The sequence below is a fragment of the Myotis davidii genome, unplaced genomic scaffold (genome assembly GCF_000327345.1).
Source record: "Myotis davidii unplaced genomic scaffold, ASM32734v1 scaffold944, whole genome shotgun sequence".
NCBI lineage: Eukaryota > Metazoa > Chordata > Mammalia > Chiroptera > Vespertilionidae > Myotis > Myotis davidii.
In genome coordinates this window covers 438,311-442,259 of record NW_006296283.1, presented here as the reverse complement: position 1 = coordinate 442,259, position 3,949 = coordinate 438,311, and the positions used below count along the sequence as shown (strand labels likewise).

At 36.3% G+C, this 3,949-nt stretch overlaps 1 protein-coding gene across 10 annotated transcripts in view; it reads left to right on the top strand.

Moving 5' to 3' along the window:
• The window catches only part of ERC1 (ELKS/RAB6-interacting/CAST family member 1), a 496,604-nt gene that overhangs the window by 214,233 nt on the left and 278,422 nt on the right, over window positions 1–3,949 (top strand). For 7 of the 10 annotated variants that reach the window (XM_015568838.1, XM_015568837.1, XM_006771283.2 and 4 more), the window contains one exon: window positions 396–527. The exons of the other annotated variants lie outside the window; for them this stretch is intronic. In XM_015568838.1, coding sequence (XP_015424324.1) covers window positions 396–527 — 132 coding nt within the window. The remainder of the gene's footprint in view (window positions 1–395; window positions 528–3,949) is intronic. 10 annotated transcript variants of the gene reach the window in all.

Below are 3,949 nucleotides of genomic sequence, written 5' to 3'. Positions count from 1 at the left end.
ACGTTTGACATTGAGTCTTATTACTTCACTTCATCAGAGCTGACATTAGGTCAGTTTAGAGAGTAGTTCAAAAATAGCTTTGTGCTTCTACATAAGTAAGCTTTTGCTACCCATGCTGCCTAGCGCAACAATTTTATTCACTCTGTTATGGAGGTCAAGTCCATCACATGTTTCTCTTGCTTAATAACTAGACCCTTTGCTCTTAATATACTTATTCCACCTCCTTTACTTCTTTCTTCTCTTGTTTTATTTTTTCCTCTCTGATGATATCGTTTTTACCTGGATTTACTTCTGAAGGGAAGAACATTTAATAAACAAATAGCCCTTGTTGATACCTAGGCTCCCCTTGTGTTAACTAATTAGTCTACTTCACCGAGTCTTCCATCGTTTTCCAGGACAATCTCCGTAAGAAGGATGACAGAATTGAAGAGCTGGAAGAAGCACTAAGAGAGAGTGTACAGATAACTGCAGAGCGAGAAATGGTGCTAGCACAAGAGGAATCAGCCAGGACCAATGCTGAAAAACAGGTCTGCGATTTTATACAGTTACTGGCAATGCAGCTGGTTAAACAAAAGGTAAAACCCAAACAGTGTAGTGTAGGGACACTACACATAATGTATGTTTATATGGTTTCAAAAACACTCCTCAAGTGTAAGTACTTAGTCTTAAATAAGAATTGAAATATAGCTATATAAGAATTGACTCGTTTTAATGCAGAAGTCTCTGCATTAATAATTAGGGACTGATTTCAGATACAGTTATGTAGTATATGCTCATATATCTGAAAAGATGAAATGGAACATGTCTGTTTGTTACAAGACCGTCACAATCCTGCTTTTAAATTGAATGGAAAAACACAAGCATTTCTGAGTTAAAGATGTTAATTTTAAATAGCAAATAGTTCATTTATTTTATACCTTGGCTTGTTAAAAAGGGCAGTTAAAGCTATAACAAGTTAAGATTAATAACAAGTATGAAAGATAGAGTTATTGTGACACTTAACGAGTCCCATATCAGTGTTCTATTGAGGTGACTTGTTAAACGTTCTGTTGCTGGTTTATATATATAATTTTCTAGATCCTTTTTAGATCCTCACCCTTGCTTTTAACTTTTTATTGGGAAGAATAAGTAAAGAGGGAGATGTGAATGGAAGAAATAGTTTTAACCAGTGAAGACTCTAATCTCAAGTCCCATTATGAGAGTGTGATTGGAGGTTTTGAACCTGCCTCACACAGAGACTCATGACATTTTATTTTTCAGTGATTATTTCTTTTCCATTTCTTTTTTGGAGAAATATAAATATTAAACATAAAAAGTTCAAGTGAGAGGGTAACATGAATTGTCGGGGGATCCTCTCAGATCAGACTACCAATGCTCTTGTGAGTTAAGTAGTTGTATAACAAGGAAGAAGAGTACAATTCAAAGCAGACTTATTGTAGTATGTACCACAAGGGAACCCTTCATAACTGTGTTAGATACAAGGATATAGTTTCTTTAGTGTCAAGTATAGAAATAAAGACAGACTGAAATTAGCAAAGCTGAGGGAAAATTGATCTTTTCACAGTATGTCCTGTAGTGCCTTAGTCCACTTTCCATTTGAATTATTTCCTGATGTACAGTTGAATAGAGTTTGGGTAGTGGAGTGTTTCAGAGATGGGGTGGTGATAGCCATTGTTTCAGAATGATAATGGATATTCTTTCAGCTTGATCTTACCTTTTTTACACACTTTCCTTTATTTTCAAAATGTCACCCTTTTTTTTCTCCTGTAAAGAGTTCTTCATCCTTTGGAAATCATTAATTAGTTAAAAACCTTATATATCAGAGATCATGTAGAGGTTTTGGCCATTAATAATAGATCATGTCATTATGGGCTATAGACTGTTATGTGTTCTTTTTAAAGCTATTGTTGTGTAAACTGGTTATAATTATTTAGATCAATTTTTTAAATTTACATAAAACTTGAGCAGAAAGTACAGAGTATTGCTAGATACTCCTTTCTTTACCTAAGGTTTCTCTATCATTAACATCTTACATTGGTGTGGTAAATTTGCTAAATTGATGAGCCAGTATTGATACATTATTAACTAGTCCATAGTTTACATTTTGGTTCACTCTTTGTACAGTTCTGTGGGTTCTATCAAATGTATAATGTCATGTATCCATAATTACAGTGTCATACAGAATAGTTTCACTGGCCTAAAAGTCACCTGTGCTCCACCTAATCACTCCTCCCCCATTTTCCCAGTCTCTGATCTTTTTCCTTCTCTATAGCTTTGCCTTTTCCACAGTGTCATATAGTTGGAATCATACAGTATGTAGATTTTTCAGACTAGATTTTTCATTTACCCTCTGCATTTAAGGTTCTTCCATGTCTTTTTGTGGCCTGAAAACTCACTTAGGCTTATCTCTGAATTACATTTTTTATTATATGGATGTGCCACAATTTGCTTGTTCCTTTACCTATTGAAGAATGTCTTGATTGCTTCCAATTTTGGGCAATTATGAATAAAGCTTTTATAAATACTTATGTCATTTATGTATGAGTATAAATTTTCAAGTCATTTAGGTAAATACCTGGGAGTCTGGTTGCTGGATTGTATGGGAAGACTACACTTAACTTTGCAAGAAACTGTGACACTATCTCCCAAAGTGGCTGTATATAATTTGCTTTTAATTGCATGCTTTTTTTCTCTTCTGTTTATCTTTTTGCACCATTCTGCTTCTCACTGCCTATCTGAAGCTGTTGAGTGAAATATTGCATGAGACCAGTCATTTGGGCTTTAAGTGGTTTAAGGTATGAAGAAACTGCTTTTATATTTGTACTTTTGGGGTTGTGTAAACTTCATTTGTTGTTGCCTCCTGCTTTCATCTTTTCTTATTTTATCTTTGTGTGTTTTCTAACTCCACTGTTTATTAATTGTATACATCAGGTATTCATTTGAAATACCTTAAATGAGTGAAGCTTTTTCTGGATAGGGACATTACTCTTATTATCTTTCTTAGGTCCAGAATTTATTTATCTCTTGCCTAAATTTAGCCCCTGAGAAGAAATAACTACCTCTGATAGGAGGAAGATGTTTGCATCTCTTGATTTCTCAAAGTGCAAAATAAAATTGTTTGGGAGCCATAGCTCATTAAAATAAAGTACAGAACCTTTTAAAGTTTGAGCAGGAAAAAACTCTCAAAGGAAAACATGGTTTTTTTGGTTTTGTTTTTTAAATATATTTTATTGATTTCTTACAGAGAGGAAGGGAGAGGGATAGTTAGAAACATCGATGAGAGAGAAACATCGATCAGCTGCCTCCTGCACACCCCCTACAGGGGCTGTGCTCGCAACCAAGGTACATGCCCTTGACCGGAATCGAACCCCGTATCCTTCAGTCAGCAGGCCGATGCTCTATCCACTGAGCCAAACCAGTCAGGGCAGAAAACGGTTTTTGATGCCTTTCTTAAATTTCTTACAGGATCTCCTTACAGTATTTTTTGTTTTTAATATATTTTATTGATTTCTTATAGAGAGGAAGGGAGAGGGACAGAGAGTTAGAAACATCGATGAGAGAGAAACATCGACCAGCTGCCTCCTGCACACCCCCTACTGGGGATGTGCCCGCAACCAAGGTACATGCCCTTGACTGGAATCGAACCTGGGACCTTTCAGTCCGCAGACTGACGCTCTATCCACTGAGCCAAACCGGTTAGGGCATCCTCACAGTATTTTTGTTCCAAATACATACTGCTTTATATTGAGCTCTATATTTGGAGAAGTTGTCTAACAATGCAGTGAAGGAAGATGTCTTCTAAACTGTGTTGGCAAATCCTATCTAATAAAGAGGTAATATGCAAATTGACCATCACTCCAACACACAAGATGGCTGTCCCCATTGGTCAAAGATGGCCAGCAGGGGAGGGCAGTTGTGGGCGATCAGTTCAGCAAGGGAGGGAAGTTGG